General features: G+C 39.7%; 1 protein-coding gene across 2 annotated transcripts; it reads left to right on the top strand.

Annotated features, from left to right (window-relative positions):
• Positions 1-8,997: 8,997 nt before the first annotated feature.
• On the top strand, positions 8,998-17,749 carry LOC123703717 (Golgi pH regulator). Of its 2 annotated transcripts, none has more exons than XM_045651809.1 (9): positions 8,998-9,125; positions 9,750-9,913; positions 10,618-10,724; positions 10,980-11,083; positions 11,822-11,943; positions 12,635-12,861; positions 15,329-15,510; positions 16,064-16,249; positions 16,924-17,749. In XM_045651809.1, exons 1-9 carry the CDS (start codon positions 9,084-9,086, stop codon positions 17,182-17,184), a joined length of 1,395 nt encoding a protein of 464 aa, XP_045507765.1. In that variant the 5' UTR covers positions 8,998-9,083; the 3' UTR covers positions 17,185-17,749. The 2 variants fall into 2 exon arrangements, with proteins under 2 accessions (XP_045507765.1, XP_045507766.1); XM_045651810.1 differs by having other exon boundaries at positions 9,019-9,129.
• The last annotated feature ends 1,143 nt before the right edge of the window (positions 17,750-18,892 follow it).

Below are 18,892 nucleotides of genomic sequence, written 5' to 3'. Positions count from 1 at the left end.
TATAAATTCCCCATTCAAGTATTTTCCACTCCGGGAGGCTGTCCACCTTCGAGGGAGCGTAGTGCGCGGGCTGCAAGCAGCCCGCGAAGCATCCCAGGGCAGAAATCTTCAGTCATATGAAAATGCGTTAAAATTCCCCGTCAATTTGCTTTTATCTGCTAACAGCGATTCTACAGTCAGTCGGTAATGCTTATAAATTCCCCATTCAAGTATTTTCCACTCCGGGAGGCTGTCCACCTTCGAGGGAGCGTGGTGCGCGAGCTGCAAGCAGCTCGCGGCTCATCCCGGAGCAGAAATCTTCAGTCATTTGAAAATGCATTCGAATTTCCTTTCCATTTGTAACATCTGCTAACAGCGATTCTACAGTCAGTCGAAACTGCTTATAAATTACTTATTCAAATGTTGTTAAATTTTTGAAACGTCTTATCGATAGCGGGCAGTGACTTTTCATAAAAAACTGTTCAAGAGTTAACCTAACACGCTCGTCGCTTCGCTCCTCGCTACCTATTTGAATATTTAGGCCGGCCGCTGCCGCGACTCGCTCGCTTCGCTCGCTTGGCTCGTGCGATAGGTAGTTCAAAAGTTAACCTAACACGCTCGTCGCTTCGCTCCTCGCTTCCTATTTGAATATTTAGGCCGGCCGCTGCCGTGACTCGCTCGCTTCGCTCGCATGGCTCGTGTGGTAGTTCAAAAGTTAACCTTACACGCTCGTCGCTTCGCTCCTCGCTACCTAAACTGCTTGTAAATTACTTATTCAAATATTGGTAAATTTTTTAAACGTCTTATCGATAGCGGGCAGTGACTTTTCATAATAAACTGTTCAAGAGTTAACCTAACACGCTCGTCGCTTCGCTCCTCGCTACCTATTTCAATATTTAGGCCGGCCGCTGCCGCCACTCGCTCGCTTCGCTCGCTTGGCTCGTGCGGTAGGTAGTTCATAAGTTAACCTAACACGCTCGTCGCTTCGCTCCTCGCTACCCATTTGAATATTTAGGCCGGCCGTTGACGCGACTCGCTCGCTTCGCTCGCTTGGCTCGTTCGATAAGTAGTTCAAAAGTTAACCTAACACGCTCGTCGCTTCGCTCCTCGCTACCTATTTGAATATTTACGCTGGCCGCTGCCGTGACTCGCTCGCTTCGCTCGCTTGGCTCGTGCGGTAGTTCAAAAGTTAATAAATATTTTCTACTCCGGGAGGCTGTCGACCCTCGAAGTTGCGCGGTGCGCGGGCAGCAAGCAGCCCGCGGTTCCGTCTTTTGCCGATGCTATTCAATTACCCTTCCTACTATGGAAATTTCCATACAAAATTTTCGAAAAAAAAATTTCGCTTTTTAGCAAAAATTTTTATGTGCCTGGAAGCGAACCAAGTTTTTAAACATTTTTTACCTTGGTGACCCCAACCTAAGTGCCACCAGTTCAGAGAGCCGTTGAGTTTCATGATGTATGGAAAATGGAAACCGGGGGTCGGAGAGAAATTCTGAGTATGCAGTTTTGTAAATCTGACCAATCAGAGCACAGAAGTCAATTTACAGACCGATCGTGACGGAACCGGCGCCACCATCTTGCTTTGAAAAATTGGCCATTTTTTGAAAAAAAATTGCGTCCAATTTGAAATTTCTCGATTGCCCTGGTAGCACCCCATCTTCCTGATCATTTTTTAGTTCTACACCCCCCACCTATCTGGCGCCGTTTCAGAGAGCCGTCGAATTTCGCGTTGTATGAAACTCGGAAACCAGCGATGGAAACTCGATTATGAGTATGTCACCTCAATGTGCGGCTCGATTAAAGCCCCTGTGCCAAGTTTCAGCGCGATCACACCAGCGATGGCCGTTTTAGAATTTGTATGGCGGCGGCCATTTTTTCCGCCATTTTGAATTTTTTTCGCACTCTGTGGTAATTGCTCGAGGTCTACTACAAGTTTAGTTCGAGCACCCCAGATGTAGCTGCTACCGTTTGCGCGGGCCGTTGACCGTCTTCGAGAGATGAGGGAAAGTTTAAGATTTCGGATTTTTCTGGATATCCTGGGAGCTGGGCGAGTACGAATGCGTCATTGGTTTATTTCTCTATTGCACCACCTCGGCTAAATTTACGTTTTTATGTTTGCGCCAAAAATGGAAAAATTCCAAAATCGAGCATCCCACTACGGCTCCCTGGTAGCGTCCCAGGGTGGTGATCATTTTTAGTTCCGACACCCCCCACCCAACTCGCACCGTTTCCGCGGGCCGTTGGATTTTACGTTGTATGGAAGTTGGAAACTGGGGCCCGGAGCCACTCGAACGGGGCACCGATCGATTCGCCGGCTCGAACAGAGCACGTGTGCCAAATTTGAGACGTAAGGATTCATAAACGGCGATTTTGGCAAAGTACGGCGGCCATCTTGTTTTCGCGAAAATCCCCATTTTTCCACCTCCCCTGGTAATCGCCACCAGTTCCGAGCATTTTTTGTTCAGACACCCCCCCTCCAGGTGGCACCGTTTCTGCGCACCTCCAGGGGTCCACTCTCTTGTCCAGGGTGTTGGAGATGTCAATATTTTTCCGGTGGTCACTCGGCGCACCTCTACACGATCACGTCGAAATCCCCCCAACTTTCCGCGTAGTTTCCGAGAAACCCGATGTCAGTCAGTCAGTGGTAGTGTAGCTTTATATATTATAACGAGAAAACCGATGTCAGTCAGTCAGTGGTAGTGTAGCTTTATATATTATAATAACTAGCTGGTGCGTTGTGCGCGGGCTGCAAGCAGCCCGCGAGCCCCTTTTGCCCCTGGGTTGAAGCAATAGGGCAGTCATTTGAAAATATATTCGAATTTTCTGTCCATTTGTTACATCTGCTAACAGCGATTCTAAAGTCAGTCGGTAATGCTTATAAATTCCCCATTCAAGTATTTTCCACTCCAGGAGGCTGTCCACCTTCGAAGGAGCGTAGTGCGCGCGCAAGCATCCCAGGGCAGAAATCTTCAGTCATTTGAAAATGCGTTAAAATTCCCCGTCAATTTGCTTTTATCTGCTAACAGCGATTCCACAGCAATCGGAAGTGCTTATAAATTTCAAATTCAAATATTTTCTATTCCGGGGGGCGATTCACCTTCGAGGGTACGTGGTGCGCGAGCTGCAAGCAGCTCGCGGCTCATCCCAGGGCAGAAATCTTCAGTCATTTGAAAATGCATTCGAATTTCCTTTCCATTTGTAACATCTGCTAACAGCGATTCTACAGTCAGTCGAAACTGCTTAAAAATTCCCCATTCAAATATTTTCTATTCGGGGGGGCTATCCACCATCGAGGGTGCATGTTGCAGCCCGCGGTACATCCCAAAGCAGAAATCTTCAGTCATTTGAAAATGCATTCGAATTTCCTATCCATTTGTTACATCTCCTAACAGCGATTCTACAGTCAGTCGGTAATGCTTATAAATTCCACATTCAAATATTTTCTATTCTGGGGGGCTGTCCACCTTCGAGGTTGCGTGGTGCGCGAGCTGCAAGCAGCTCGCGGCTCATCCCAGGGCAGAAATCTTCAGTCATTTGAAAATGCATTCGAATTTCCTTTCCATTTGTAACATCTGCTAACAGCGATTCAACAGTCAGTCGAAACTGCTTATAAATTACTTATTCAAATGTTGTTAAATTTTTTAAACGTTTTATCGATAGCGGGCAGTGACTTTTCATAATAAACTGTTCAAGAGTTAACCAAACACGCTCGTCGCTTCGCTCCTCGCTACCTATTTGAATATTTAGGCCGGCCGCTGCCGTGACTCGCTCGCTTCGCTCGCTTGGCTCGTGCGGTAGTTCAAAAGTTAATAAATATTTTCTACTCCGGGAGGCTGTCAACCCTCGAAGTTGCGCGGTGCGCGGGCAGCAAGCAGCCCGCGGTGCCGTCTTTTGCCGATGCTATTCAATTACCCTTCCTACTATGGAAATTTCCATACAAAATTTTCGAAAAAAAAAATTTCGCTTTTTAGCAAAAATTTTTATGTGCCTGGAAGCGGACCAAGTTTTTAAATATTTTTTACCTTGGTGACCCCAACCTAAGTGCCACCAGTTCAGAGAGCCGTTGAATTTCGTGATGTATGGAAAATGGAAACCAGGGGTCGGAGTGAGATTCTGAGTATGCAGTTTTGTAAATCTGGCCGATTAGAGCACAGAAGTCAATTTACAGACCGATCGTGACGGAACCGGCGCCACCATCTTGCTTTGAAAAATTGGCCATTTTTTGAAAAAAAATTGCGTCCAATTTGAAATTTCTCGATTGCCCTGGTAGCACCCCATCTTCCTGATCATTTTTTAGTTCTACACCCCCCACCTATCTGGCGCCGTTTCAGAGAGCCGTCGAATTTCGCGTTGTATGAAACTCGGAAACCAGCGATGGAAACTCGATTATGAGTATGTCACCTCAATGTGCGGCTCGATTAAAGCCCCTGTGCCAAGTTTCAGCGCGATCACACCAGCGATGGCCGTTTTAGAATTTGTATGGCGGCGGCCATTTTTTCCGCCATTTTGAATTTTTTTCGCACTCTGTGGTAATTGCTCGAGGTCTACTACAAGTTTAGTTCGAGCACCCCAGATGTAGCTGCTACCGTTTGCGCGGGCCGTTGACCGTCTTCGAGAGATGAGGGAAAGTTTAAGATTTCGGATTTTTCTGGATATCCTGGGAGCTGGGCGAGTACGAATGCGTCATTGGTTTATTTCTCTATTGCACCACCTCGGCTAAATTTACGTTTTTATGTTTGCGCCAAAAATGGAAAAATTCCAAAATCGAGCATCCCACTACGGCTCCCTGGTAGCGTCCCAGGGTGGTGATCATTTTTAGTTCCGACACCCCCCACCCAACTCGCACCGTTTCCGCGGGCCGTTGGATTTTACGTTGTATGGAAGTTGGAAACTGGGGCCCGGAGCCACTCGAACGGGGCACCGATCGATTCGCCGGCTCGAACAGAGCACGTGTGCCAAATTTGAGACGTAAGGATTCATAAACGGCGATTTTGGCAAAGTACGGCGGCCATCTTGTTTTCGCGAAAATCCCCATTTTTCCACCTCCCCTGGTAATCGCCACCAGTTCCGAGCATTTTTTGTTCAGACACCCCCCCTCCAGGTGGCACCGTTTCTGCGCACCTCCAGGGGTCCACTCTCTTGTCCAGGGTGTTGGAGATGTCAATATTTTTCCGGTGGTCACTCGGCGCACCTCTACACGATCACGTCGAAATCCCCCCAACTTTCCGCGTAGTTTCCGAGAAACCCGATGTCAGTCAGTCAGTGGTAGTGTAGCTTTATATATTATAATAATATAATAACGAGAAAACCGATGTCAGTCAGTCAGTGGTAGTGTAGCTTTATATATTATAATAACTAGCTGGTGCGTTGTGCGCGGGCTGCAAGCAGCCCGCGAGCCCCTTTTGCCCCTGGGTTGAAGCAATAGGGCAGTCATTTGAAAATATATTCGAATTTTCTGTCCATTTGTTACATCTGCTAACAGCGATTCTAAAGTCAGTCGGTAATGCTTATAAATTCCCCATTCAAGTATTTTCCACTCCAGGAGGCTGTCCACCTTCGAAGGAGCGTAGTGCGCGCGCAAGCATCCCAGGGCAGAAATCTTCAGTCATTTGAAAATGCGTTAAAATTCCCCGTCAATTTGCTTTTATCTGCTAACAGCGATTCCACAGCAATCGGAAGTGCTTATAAATTTCAAATTCAAATATTTTCTATTCCGGGGGGCGATTCACCTTCGAGGGTACGTGGTGCGCGAGCTGCAAGCAGCTCGCGGCTCATCCCAGGGCAGAAATCTTCAGTCATTTGAAAATGCATTCGAATTTCCTTTCCATTTGTAACATCTGCTAACAGCGATTCTACAGTCAGTCGAAACTGCTTAAAAATTCCCCATTCAAATATTTTCTATTCGGGGGGGCTATCCACCATCGAGGGTGCATGTTGCAGCCCGCGGTACATCCCAAAGCAGAAATCTTCAGTCATTTGAAAATGCATTCGAATTTCCTATCCATTTGTTACATCTCCTAACAGCGATTCTACAGTCAGTCGGTAATGCTTATAAATTCCACATTCAAATATTTTCTATTCTGGGGGGCTGTCCACCTTCGAGGTTGCGTGGTGCGCGAGCTGCAAGCAGCTCGCGGCTCATCCCAGGGCAGAAATCTTCAGTCATTTGAAAATGCATTCGAATTTCCTTTCCATTTGTAACATCTGCTAACAGCGATTCTACAGTCAGTCGAAACTGCTTATAAATTACTTATTCAAATGTTGTTAAATTTTTTAAACGTTTTATCGATAGCGGGCAGTGACTTTTCATAATAAACTGTTCAAGAGTTAACCAAACACGCTCGTCGCTTCGCTCCTCGCTACCTATTTGAATATTTAGGCCGGCCGCTGCCGCGACTCGCTCGCTTCGCTCGCTTGGCTCGTGCGATAGGTAGTTCAAAAGTTAACCTAACACGCTCGTCGCTTCGCTCCTCGCTACCTATTTGAATATTTAGGCCAGCCGCTGTCGTGACTCGCTCGCTTCGCTCGCATGGCTCGTGTGGTAGTTCAAAAGTTAATCTTACACGCTCGTCGCTTCGCTCCTCGCTACCTAAACTGCTTATAAATTACTTATTCAAATATTGGTAAAATTTTTGAAACGTCTTATCGATAGCGGGCAGTGACTTTTCATAATAAACTGTTCAAGAGTTAACCTAACACGCTCGTCGCTTCGCTCCTCGCTACCTATATGAATATTTAGGCCGGCCGCTGCCGCAACTCGCTCGCTTCGCTCGCTTGGCTCGTGCGGTTGGTAGTTCATAAGTTAACCTAACACGCTCGTCGCTTCGCTCCTCGCTACCTATTTGAATATTTAGGCCGGCCGTTGACGCGACTCGCTCGCTTCGCTCGCTTGGCTCGTGCGGTAAGTAGTTCAAAAGTTAACCTAACACGCTCGTCGCTTCGCTCCTCGCTACCTATTTGAATATTTACTCTGGCCGCTGCCGTGACTCGCTCGCTTCGCTCGCTTGGCTCGTGCGGTAGTTCAAAAGTTAATAAATATTTTCTACTCCGGGAGGCTGTCAACCCTCGAAGTTGCGCGGTGCGCGGGCAGCAAGCAGCCCGCGGTGCCGTCTTTTGCCGATGCTATTCAATTACCCTTCCTACTATGGAAATTTCCATACAAAATTTTCGAAAAAAAAAATTTCGCTTTTTAGCAAAAATTTTTATGTGCCTGGAAGCGGACCAAGTTTTTAAATATTTTTTACCTTGGTGACCCCAACCTAAGTGCCACCAGTTCAGAGAGCCGTTGAATTTCGTGATGTATGGAAAATGGAAACCAGGGGTCGGAGTGAGATTCTGAGTATGCAGTTTTGTAAATCTGGCCGATTAGAGCACAGAAGTCAATTTTCAGACCGATCGTGAAGTAACCGGCGCCACCATCTTGCTTTGAAAAATTGGCCATTTTTGAAAAAAAAAATGGCGTCCAATTTGAAATTTCTCGATTGCCCTGGGAGCGCCCCATCTTCCTGATCAATTTTTAGTTCTACACCCCCCGGCTATCTAGTGCGGTTTCGGAGAGCCGTCGAATTTCGCGTTGTATGAAACTCGGAAACCAGCGGTGGAAACTCAATTATGAGTATTCCACCTTAATGTGCGGCTCGATTAAAGCCCCTGTTCCAAGTTTCAGCGCGATCGGACCAGCGACGGCCATTTTAGAATTTGTATGGCGGCGGCCATTTTTTCCGCCATTTTGAATTTTTTTCGCACTCTGTGGTAATTGCTCGAGGTCTACTACAAGTTTAGTTCGAGCACCCCAGATGCAGCTGCTACCGTTTGCGCGGGCCGTTGACCGTCTTCGCGAGATGTGGGAAAGTTTAAGATTTCGGATTTTTCTGGATATCCTGGGAGCTGGGCGAGTACGAACATGGTGTGAGTGTATTTCCGCGATGCGCCACCTCGTCTAAATTTACGTTTTTATGTTTGCGCCAAAAATGGAAAAATTCCAAAATCGAGCGTCCCACTATGGCTCCCTGGTAGCGTCCCAGGGTGGTGATCATTTTTAGTTCCGGGACCCCCAACCCAACTCGCACCGTTTCCGCAGGCCGTTGGAGTTTACGTTGTATGGAAGTTGGAAACGGGGGCCCGGAGCCACTCGAACGGGGCACCGATCGATTTGCCGGCTCGAACAGAGCACGTGTGCCAAATTTGGGACGTAAGGATTCATAAACGGCGATTTTGGCAAAGTACGGCGGCCATCTTGTTTTCGCGAAAATCCCCATTTTTCCACCACCCCTGGTAATCGCCACCAGTTCCGAGCATTCTTTGTTCAGACACCCCCCCTCCAGGTATCACCGTTTTTGCGCACCTCCAGGGGTCCACTTGGTTTTCGAAGATGATCGAGATCGCTATATTTTTCCTCTGGTCTCTCGGCGCACCTCTATACGATCACGTTGAAATCCCCCCCACTTTCCACGTAGTTTCCGAGAAAACCGATGTCAGTCAGTGAGTCAGTGAGTGGTAGTGTAGCTTTATATATATATGATGATACCTTTGTAAGCACATTTGTAAGTTAATAAAAAAAAAACGAAAATAGTTCCATTCACATTTCTCACAGTAAATAGGTAATTTATGCATATTAGCACTATAATCCCCGCAAATTGCTAATGCGCTGGAACCTTGTCTAATTAACACCCATATGACGTCACCCGCACGTCAGCCGGCCGGTGGTACTAACGGTACGTCACGAAATTACGTCATCATTACGTCATCAAAATGGCGGCCAGGCGCATTAGCAATTTGCGGGGATTATACATAGTCTGTGGTAATATACGTTCCATTTTTCAAACTGCCACAGAACCCTAAGCTAAAATCTGCCAACTTGTACAAACAAGTTTTTTTTTTAAAAAAAAAGGCGAAAGATTTATACGTTTTGAAGGGAAACCAGAGTGTTATATTATTGACAATTATTGACAACTTCAGACGTCAACTGTCAGTTGTTACTGTCAGGTGATGCCATGAACGTTTAGTTATTTATGTTAGCACTTTGCGTAGGTATTAAAAAATTTAAATTATTTATGCAAAATATTTGTAAAATTAAAGAATACTAGTGCAATATCAAAATCATGACTTTTTTAGAAGATACGTTAATTGTATTGATATCTCAAGTGAGTACATATTTTTTTGTAAATCGTTATGTTTATTGGATTCTTATTAGCCGATTTTCTAATCAAACAACACATTGAACTTAATTTCCAAGATTTTCAAATAATAATGTGTATAAATAATAATATATGGTGAAATAACATGAACAATAATCGTCTATATCTAAACGAATTTTCACTGTACCTCATGTACATGGTCGTGTTGAGCCGGCGAATTTATAGAATACTAGCTTTCCGCCTGCGGCTTCGCCCGCGTTTTCAAAGAAAAACCCGCATAGTTCCCGTTCCCGTGGGATTTCCGGGATAAAACTATATTAATCGTGGATAATGTAGCTTTCAAATGGTGAAATAATTTTTAAAATCGGTCCAGTAGTTTATGAGCCTATTCATTACAATCAAACAAACGAATAAACAAACAAAGTTTTCCTCTTTGTAATATTAGTGTAGATAATTATTATTAATAGACAGTATTATTGGTTAAACCGTCTGTAGTTTTCTATATTTTACTTAACCCCTGAATATAACATAAAAATATTGGTAACCTTTACTTGTTCTCTATTTTAAGTAACCTTTGAGAAGTCTATGAGAAATTCAAGACGCAAGTACTTAATTTGTTTTATTTTTCAGGCAATATTCTTCATAGGAGGTTGGATATTTTTTGTCAAACAACTATTCCGTGATTATGAAGTACATCACACTTTGGTACAACTTATATTCTCTGTTACATTTGCACTCAGCTGCACAATGTTTGAACTAATTATATTTGAGATTATCGGCTATTTGGATTCAAGGTTGGTATACAATATTGAGTAAGGAATAGTACTAATAATGCTAATATGCTAATGTAAATCTTTTGATGGAATTTTGTCCATAATACACACAATGTTCTTTACTTACTTTAAACTAAAAACATATTTTTTTATACAATATAATATGTAATGTTGAATATCAATTTGAAATTATGATTAAAACATTTCAATAAGGGTCTGAATGTTGTGAGACGTAGAGGAAACAATTGTTAATGTTACCATTGTATATGCATTAATTTATATATTACACGGGTGTAATTGTTTCTGTAAGATCTCCAAATAAATAAATAATAAATAAATAAATGAAGGAGGATAAGAAGAAAAAAATAATTTCAGACACTTTTTAGCTTTATTTTGGTGTATTTGGTGTATATTGCTGCATAAGAAATCATTCATGAATTTTTACAACTATAAATTACTCTCTTTTGTTAATATAATATATAAATAACTAGCTTTCCACTAGTTCCCGTGGGATTTCCGGGATAAAACCTATCCTATGTCTGGGGTAAAAAGTAAATATGTCCTTTCTCGGGTATCAAAATATCTCTATACCAAATTTCATGTATATACCAAATTGGTTCAGTAGTTAAGGCGTGATTGAGTAACAGACAGACAGACAGAGTTACTTTCACATTTTTATTATTAGTATGGATGATGTTCTACTTACTAAATATATTTTATTTCAGTTCAAGATATTTCCACTGGAACCTGGGTCTTTATTCACTCCTATTCATGGTGATTGCGTTGATCCCCTTCTATATTGCATACTTTTGCATCAGTAATATACAGTTCTGTAAGTATATCAATATATATTTATAAATTATTTTTAGGATAATGTACGTATGAGAATTAAGAATAAGGTTGAAGAAACAAATGTTAAAGGATCCGTAATATACAATGCGTATTGAGTTTTGTCATTGGTATTTTGCTAATATAAAACAATTACCTACTTTGTCTTTTTTAATTGATTAGTTTAAACAAGAGTAAAAATATGTTAACTCTCTAGTTATAAATATATATATTTTTTAAACTTAAAAATTTCTTTCAGTATCAAGATCACACATAAGACCTTTGACAATGTTCGTGTGGTTTATATATTTGTACTTCTTTTGGAAGATCGGCGATCCATTTCCTATACTGAGTCCTAAACAGGTGAGAATTTCATTTTTTTTTTATTGCTAAAAATATATCTTTAAATTAAATTTGATTAAATTATGTTCGTATGTATATAAATTTCTATGCAATACGATTGTATTAATGGATATAATTCGTTTGATCTACAAAGAGAACCAAAAGACTGCACTAGTGTTGATGGCCCTCCAATTTCTTTATTAGACAAATACTTGTATTGCCGCGGGGTGAATACAAAATTAACAAATAATTGGATTTGAAATCACAAAGCTTACTTTTAAATTTATTTGTTATTTTTGTTCATGCAGGAAGGCACGCTTTCGCTCTTTTGTCACATATTAGGGCCGGTGCAACGCATTTTTCATTGTCAAACTATAATCGACATTGTCCTCATTGAAATAACATTCAAAAGCGCAGCGCGATACATTTCGCGTGTGACTCTTCGAGGCTCCTTAGTAAAGAATTGTTGTTATTTGATTTTGAATTTAATTATAATAAGGATTATGTTGATAATAGTTTGATAACGTAAAATATGCTACGCTGCTCTCCGGTCATATCTGCGCCGGCCCTTAGCTATTAACTAATAAATGAAAATAAGGCAAAATGAAACAAACATTTTGAAATACATGGATTTTTTATTTTAAATAATATTTCTGCATCACTCAGGTCATATATCCACTATCGTCAAGAATGTTTTTCATCTTGATTATTTTAAAAAAACCATGCAAAGTGCTGAATCCAAATTGATATTCTTTTCAGGGTATATTTTCAATAGAGCAAGGCGTGTCTCGCATTGGTGTTATAGGTGTGACAGTTATGGCATTGCTCTCTGGTTTTGGTGCAGTCAACTATCCTTATACATCGATGGCTATATTTATAAGGTAAAAATAATAATTGTGCTAATATTTATATTTATACTCTACTAGCCGTGTCGCGCGGTTTCACCCGCGGCCAAAAGAAATGTATTTCTACATAAAATATTATAGTATGTAGTATGTACATATACGCGGTCGAATCTGCGGGTTAAAACTAGATTTCCTTAGCATATTTGTAATTCTAGTACATAAACTACATAACCGGATTAAGCAAGCAAGTATAAGGCTGGTTGCAGAACTTGACCGACCGTCAGTGCGTACGTCAGTCGCGCTTGTCATATGTATGGAAATTCATAAAACCGTTCATAGCTAGACCGACCATACGCACGCGTATTGTCATGCGCATTAGTGTCATAGTCATACATTTGTTGATGCGTATCGTCAGGACCGACGGTAGGTACGCACTGACGGTCGGTCAAGCTCTGCAAGTTGCAGATTTTGATAAGGCTGGTTGCAGACTGCAACCAGCCTTATCAAAATCGTGGTTTTAGTGTGAAAGAGTTATAAACATACATTCTTACTAACTTTCGCGTTTATAATAATAATGGGATAGGATATATTACTAGGACGATTTAAGACGACTTAGTTTATAAAAAAAGTTTAATATGTTTAAGTTTGAGATTTGAGTTGAATATTTCGTCCCCCAAACAAATTAAAATTTGTTTAAAATCATTTTAATGTCTAACAAAAATTACAGACCAGTCACACAATCAGACGTTCTATCAATCGAGAAAAAACTACTCCAAACTATGGATATGATACTTGTGAAAAAGAAAAGGATAGCGCTAGCGGAGTCGAACAGTGTGGGAGCGAGACAGAACTATAGTATGATGGATCAGTCCTCGGTGAAGAATAGAGGTTTCTGGACGAATATATTGTCGAGTGTTGGCAGTATTGCTAACCCTTTGAGTCATGGGAATGAGAGTAAGTATTAAAAATTAGTTTTATAACTATACTAGATTTCCGCCCGCGGCTTCGCCCGCGTTTGCAAAGGAAAACCCGCATAGTTCCAGTTCCCGTGGGATTTCCGGGATAAAAACTATCCTATGTGTTAATCCAAGTTACCCTATATATGTGTGCTAAATTTCATTGTAATCGGTTCAGTAGTTTTTACGTGAAAGACTAACAAACATCCATACTTACAAACTTTCGCCTTTATAATATATATTAAGATAGGAGCTTTCTCTGTCCCTATATCTATGTATATATCTTTAAAACTACACAACGGATTTTGATGCAGTATTTTTAATAGATAATTTATTTATTTTATTTATTTATTTATTTATTTATTTTTTACAAAGAACATGTTACATGCGTTTCAGTAAGATATATAGGTACATAACAATTATTACACATAAACATAAGGCATATAGGTACATAACAATTATTAGGTACAAACAAACATACTTCCCTCCGTGCTAGTCGCTGACGCCACTGTGTTACAGCAGGGAAGTTTATTATTATTTTAATTTATTTATTTACTTATTTTTTGCAAAATGTACACTACGGTTTATATAATATTATAAATGTTCTCGTTAAACAAGTTCTGATGCACATATAAAACTAATGAGTATAAATAATAGTAAGGTAACTTTAAGTAATAGGTTCTAGATGGTACTAGCCACAAACAGTTTTTCTGTCTCGTTGTAGTCGAGGCGAAGCAAAAATTTGTCCAAAGATTTACTGCAAAGGTATCTACTCATGTCTTTTATTTTAATTTTATTGTTAATATAATTATACAAATAGGGAGCAATATAATATGCAAAATTTTTCGCAAAACGAGTTTTACAACCCGGCACACAGTAGATCTCTTCAATGCGGGTTTTTCTTTTTGTAACAACGGTAGAAGATGGAAGAGCTTTGTGCTGCTCCAGGACTATTACTTTTATAAACAATTGCCTCACAGTCAGAACGCGGCATTCGTTGTACAAGAGATTTGTTGGATATCTAAACGGCTTAAATTGCAGTACTTTTAAGATACATCTCTGTGTGCGTTCAAGCTTAAGAAGTGTTGTTTTATTTGCGCCACCCCAAGCCGAGATACCATAATTAAGGAGTGATTGGCATAAAGACTGGTAGACGATTTTGTTCGTGGTTTCATCTTTAAGTCGTCTTATTTTTTTAAAAATTGGGATAAGTTTACGTATTCTACTTTTTAAATCATCTATTTGCGGCTTCCAGCTTAAGTTTTTATCTATTGTTATCCCTAAGTATTTTATAGTATCGACAGGACAAAGAGTATAGCAATCGCAGTTTCCTACATTTAAGCACGTATGCGCCTTTATGGTAAAATTATGGGGAGGTCTGGTATTATTTTTAAGAGAAAAATTTATATATTTAGTTTTTGTAAAATTTAAAGTTAAAAGATTATGATTTAGCCAATTTATTACCAATCGCATGCCTGATTCAGCTGCCAAACGAGCAGATTCCCATGTCTCCCCTTGAAAAACAATAACAGTATCATCAGCAAAACTTATTATCTTCGCGTCAGGTATATGTAGATTACATAGGTCATTTAGGTATATTAAAAAGAGCGTAGGGCGGAGTACCGATCCCTGAGGAACGCCAAAATTTATGGACCGCTTTTGGCTCTGTACATCACCAATTTTAACAAATTGAGTCCTATTTGATAAATAATCTCTAAACAATTCTAGCGGAGTACCACGGATTCCTATTGATTCAAGTTTTGCCAGGAGCAGGGGGACAGAGACAGTATCGAACGCTTTCGCCAGATCCAAAAAAACACCCAAACATTTTATCTTCCTGTCTAGGTTGTTAGCGATAAGAGACACAAGAGTATTGATAGCATCACTGGTCGATTTTTTTGCACGAAAGCCAAATTGGTTAATTGAAAGTATGCAATTCTTTTCCAAGTAATTAACGAGACGCTTATTAATAAGCTTCTCCAGAACCTTTGATATGGTTGGCAAAAGTGAGATGGGGCGATAGTTGGTTATACTGTCTCTGTCTCCCGACTTGTAGATCGGCACAACTTGAGATTGCTTTAAACGATCGGGAAACACACCCGATGATAAGCATATATTGCATAATTGCGTGATCGGTTGGCCAAATATAGCAAGATTTTTCTTTAAGAAAATAGATGATATGCATGATGATATAATGTAATTCAAGAGTGAGGTTTTAGTATATATTTTGTTAAGTGTTAGACTATGCGGGTGAAGCCGTGGGCGGAAAGCTTGTGCATATAGACAAATGGAAAACATGAGAGTGAACGGAACTTTGGCTTCAAATATTTTAAACATTATTTATACTGTGATAATAATGCTACTTAAAACTAATAAAGTCCACCATGCTTTTTAGCTTTTCTTCTATTGTTACATGTTCTTCAGTATAAATGGACAGACAGATAAACAAAACACCTTTCTTTCAGATATAAGTCAACTAAAACAAGAAATATCGGGTTTAGAAGAATTAAGTAGACAGTTATTCTTAGAAGCGCACGACGCTCGAACTATGAGAGAGAAGATTGAATGGTCTAAAACATTTCAGGGGAAATACTTCAATTTCCTGGGCTATTTCTTCTCTTTATACTGCATTTGGAAGATATTTATCGTGAGTTTTTTTTAAACCATCCATAAGTTAGAATTTAAAATACTAACTAAAAATATCAAGTTATTAATAAGACGACTTCAATTTGCAATATATAATTATTTACTTGCAAAATACAACTAATTTGATTATTGTTACACCAACACTCACGATCAAAAAGTGTCCGAAATAAAACTCTGCCTACACAAGTATTAGGCAGAGTTTTATAATAAACTACATACAATAGATTTTGTACATTAGTACAGTACGAGTCACCTAAAAAGAACGCTGGATGAAAGTGATGGGTTGTGTTTGCGCATGGATCGAGTTTTGCACGAAAGCTATGTGCCGATTATTTTATTTTTGAACTAGGCTCGCGAATCGTGACTTCGCAACTACCTATTTGTTATTCTTATATCACCTCATAACACCAAATAGACCGATAAATCGCCAATGCGCAGCCATCCGTCAGCGTTCTTTTTACTTGACGCGACCTGTACCATGAAATAAGGTGTAAATTTAATTGAACGTTTTTAAGAAATAATTTGATGAGTGTTTCTCACGTTTTTATTTTCAGTCAACAATAAACATAGTATTCGACCGTGTAGGTAAGAAGGACCCGGTTACACGTGGTCTAGAGCTAGTAGTACATTGGCTTGGTTGGAACATTGATCTAGCGTTTTGGTCTCAACATGTGTCGTTTATATTAGTTGGATGTATCGTACTTACTAGTATAAGAGGATTGTTACTCACTTTAACAAAGGTAAGGAATTTTATGGTTATTATATACTAGCTGCGCCCCGCGGTTTCACCCGCGCGGCTCCGCTTCTGTTGGTCTTATCGTGGTGATATATAGACTTCCTCGATAAATGGGCTATCTAACACCAAAAGAATTTTTGAAATCGGACCAGTAGTTCCCGAGATTAGCGTGTTCAAACAAACAAACTCTTCAGCTTTATAATATTAGTATAGATAGTATAGATTTTTATTAGCTGGTATTTCTATAGGTTATGTGATATTCTGCTGCATAAGTTATACTAAGCCAGCCAAGTATTATCAAAATCGTTAATTTTTCTAAACTACCCAACGTCAAAAAAAAAGATTGCCGCGGTAAAGCTATTGCATAGCAATCATAGCATGCCTTCAAGCCACACCTCCGTGCCCGTCGGAATGGGGAGCGTGAGGTTTTTTCGTTACGGAATTTCTCGATTCGATCCCCGCGCTCAAGGCCCGCGATAGAAGCTATGCAATAGCTTAAAAAATCCCATTTTTCTGATAAAAAATTTATATTTCACAATATCCACATATAAAATCTTGTAGCCCAATTGATTAAAATTGATATTTTTTAACTACAATAAATCTATTTTACCATTTTTGTAATTTCTAAGTTACTGTAACTGGTAAACATGTCAATAACATAAACTTATCTATTTTCAGTTCTTCTACAAAATATCGTCATCAAAATCATCGAACATCATAGTGCTAATACTAGCTCAAATAATGGGCATGTATTTTTGTTCATCCGTACTTTTAATGCGTATGAATATGCCTCCAGAGTACAGAATCATAATAACTCAAGTGTTAGGCGATTTACAGTTTAATTTTTACCATCGTTGGTTTGATGTTATCTTCTTAGTTAGTGCATTAACGAGTATTTTTACTCTGTATTTAGCTCATAAACAACCGTCTGTTAATTAATTATGTTTTGTTAATATAGGAATAAGTTTTGAGCCAAGCTCGTGTTTAGAATTGATTGTAATAAGATTAAATTCATTAAAAGACAAATACATTGAAATGGATTTAAAAGTCATATTCCATTCCAATTAATGTTTGTAACGGGTCCGGCTCGAAGGATCATTTGTGAAACGGATTCATATAATATTCTTGGTTAAATATGACCTTTTTTGTAAATGATTTTGTAATAAAAAAGCGCGTTTGTGCCGAGCACACGTGTAAGAAGTGAAACTTCTTTGTCAAGAATCAAATAACTATATGTACAATAATTTTCGCCTTACTCCATGACGTATTGCTATGACGCGACCTTGAAATTTTACTCTCAAAGCGTCCAAAGAAGTTTCACTTCAAAACAAAGAAAAATTAATCTAATCCTCTTCTAACAATTATTCGAGTTGTTTCTTTTGAATTCGTGTAAAAGTAATCGGCAAAAATAGAGGAAATATTCAATATAGGTACCTACAGTGTAATTATGTCGTATTATGTCGTAATTCGTGAATTATGTCGTAGCCTTTTCATAAACTATAATTGAGAAATAAGAATAAGCTTTGTTATTTTGTAAAGACTGATAAAATCGGTGTACATAGTAATTATAATGTTAAAAAGTATTAAAGAATAAACAAGAATGTGTCTTTTACTAAATACTTTCCCTTACCCATGTCCCACTTTTGTTACAATTGCATCAAAGTAAGAATATTTTTTCTAATAGTCTTTCTTCAGAAAATAAGGTTACGGTTATCAAGCTTCAAGTAACAATACGTTCTATTCCCGGAATGTTTAAAACTCACCTACACCTTTTAACATATAATATGATTGATTTAAAGTAAACGATGAAACTATGGAATTGAAAATCAACAACATAAAGTGAACTAAATTTAAGCAAAAGCTAGTTCTGATTCTGAAAATTCACGCGTTCAAAATAATTGGACAATAATTATGGACGGGTTAAGAATATTATGAATTGTAAACTGATAACATAATATTAAAGTGAACTGAATTTATGAAGAATCGAACTGGGTACACATTAGGCGTTTAGAAACGCGCGTTTGGCTAACGCCACGCTAACGCACGTTTTCAGAACCGCGAATTCTATTGTACACATGCAAGCACGCGTTTTTAATCAAGCGCGCTCCAAACGCGCGCTTTGATGTTTTCGTTCAAATCAAACGCGTGTTGCGTGGGCGTCAGCCACGCTCTTCGAGATACATGAGCGGTCATTTAACATTTTGCTCTACATTTCAACGCGCGCTTTTGCGTAGAGTGGATGCATAAACATCAAAATGGATTACTACTGCTACATACTAACGCTCGTAAAACGCCGTGCTAAGCGCGCTGTATGTACGCTACCAAAGCGCGCGTAATGTGTACTTGCTCTAACTTTAATTTTGAACATATTTTATGCATTCAAAATAATTGAACGTTCTTAGAATATTACTAGCTGCAGCTCGCGGCTTCGCTCCCGTCAACAAAAAAGAGTAATAACTGTGTACACTGTACAAACATGCCACTTTTTGTAATATTTCGCCATCTATCGGAATTTATAAATTTCGGAACGATTCAAATGCGCATAATAATGGCTTTTCACATAGGTAGTAAGGATATGTTTTACTGCGGTAGGTGCCTATGTCACTAGCCTCTTAACTATCCAAAAACAAAAATCATATGATTTTTG

Source organism: Colias croceus, chromosome 27 (genome assembly GCF_905220415.1).
Source record: "Colias croceus chromosome 27, ilColCroc2.1".
Taxonomy (NCBI): domain Eukaryota; kingdom Metazoa; phylum Arthropoda; class Insecta; order Lepidoptera; family Pieridae; genus Colias; species Colias croceus.
The sequence above is the reverse complement of the archived record's forward strand: the minus strand, read 5'-3'. Positions and strand labels throughout refer to the sequence as shown.